General features: G+C 70.1%; 1 protein-coding gene across 1 annotated transcript in view; it reads left to right on the top strand.

The window, feature by feature from the left end:
* LOC103613210 (rap guanine nucleotide exchange factor 3) overlaps positions 1 to 492 on the top strand; it is a 6,407-nt gene that overhangs the window by 663 nt on the left and 5,252 nt on the right. The window contains exon 4 of the mRNA XM_017730735.1: positions 70 to 253. Coding sequence (XP_017586224.1) covers positions 70 to 253 — 184 coding nt within the window. The remainder of the gene's footprint in view (positions 1 to 69; positions 254 to 492) is intronic.

Below are 492 nucleotides of genomic sequence, written 5' to 3'. Positions count from 1 at the left end.
CCGAACCACCCCCCGCGGCTCCTCTGCCCTCTCCAGCCTCCCTCGGGGCAGTTGCTGGGAGGAACAAAGGGGCGAGGAGCAGGGACACCAGCCCGTGCTGTCACCGGTGCGTGGCGTGGTGGCCCTGCCCGTGGTGCCACATCTGCCCCTCCTGTCCCCACCAGGTACCTGGTGATGGCCGGGACGCCCGAGAAGATCCTGGAGCACCTGCTGGAGTTCATGAGGCTCGATGCCACCCTCTACGACCCCGTGGGTAGGTGGGGGTGTCCCCCTGCGAGAGCCACCCGGAGATGGGGCTGGGGACAGGCGGGGGGAGCGGGGCTCCTCATTCCCGGTGTCCAACCCCAAATCCTGCTCCTCCCACCCTGGCATCGCTAAAAATCCCTAAAGCTGGGGCCGGGAGAGGGCGGCAACTCCGGGGCGGGGAGCGGCGCCTCTCCCGCGCCTCTCGGGCTCCCTCTGCCTTCGGCGAGGAGGACACCCGTCGCGCCC

This window comes from Corvus brachyrhynchos, unplaced genomic scaffold, assembly GCF_000691975.1.
Source record: "Corvus brachyrhynchos isolate BGI_N302 unplaced genomic scaffold, ASM69197v1 scaffold933, whole genome shotgun sequence".
Lineage (NCBI taxonomy): Eukaryota > Metazoa > Chordata > Aves > Passeriformes > Corvidae > Corvus > Corvus brachyrhynchos.
Note: the sequence above shows the minus strand (reverse complement) of the source record. Positions and strands in the feature narration are given on the sequence as shown.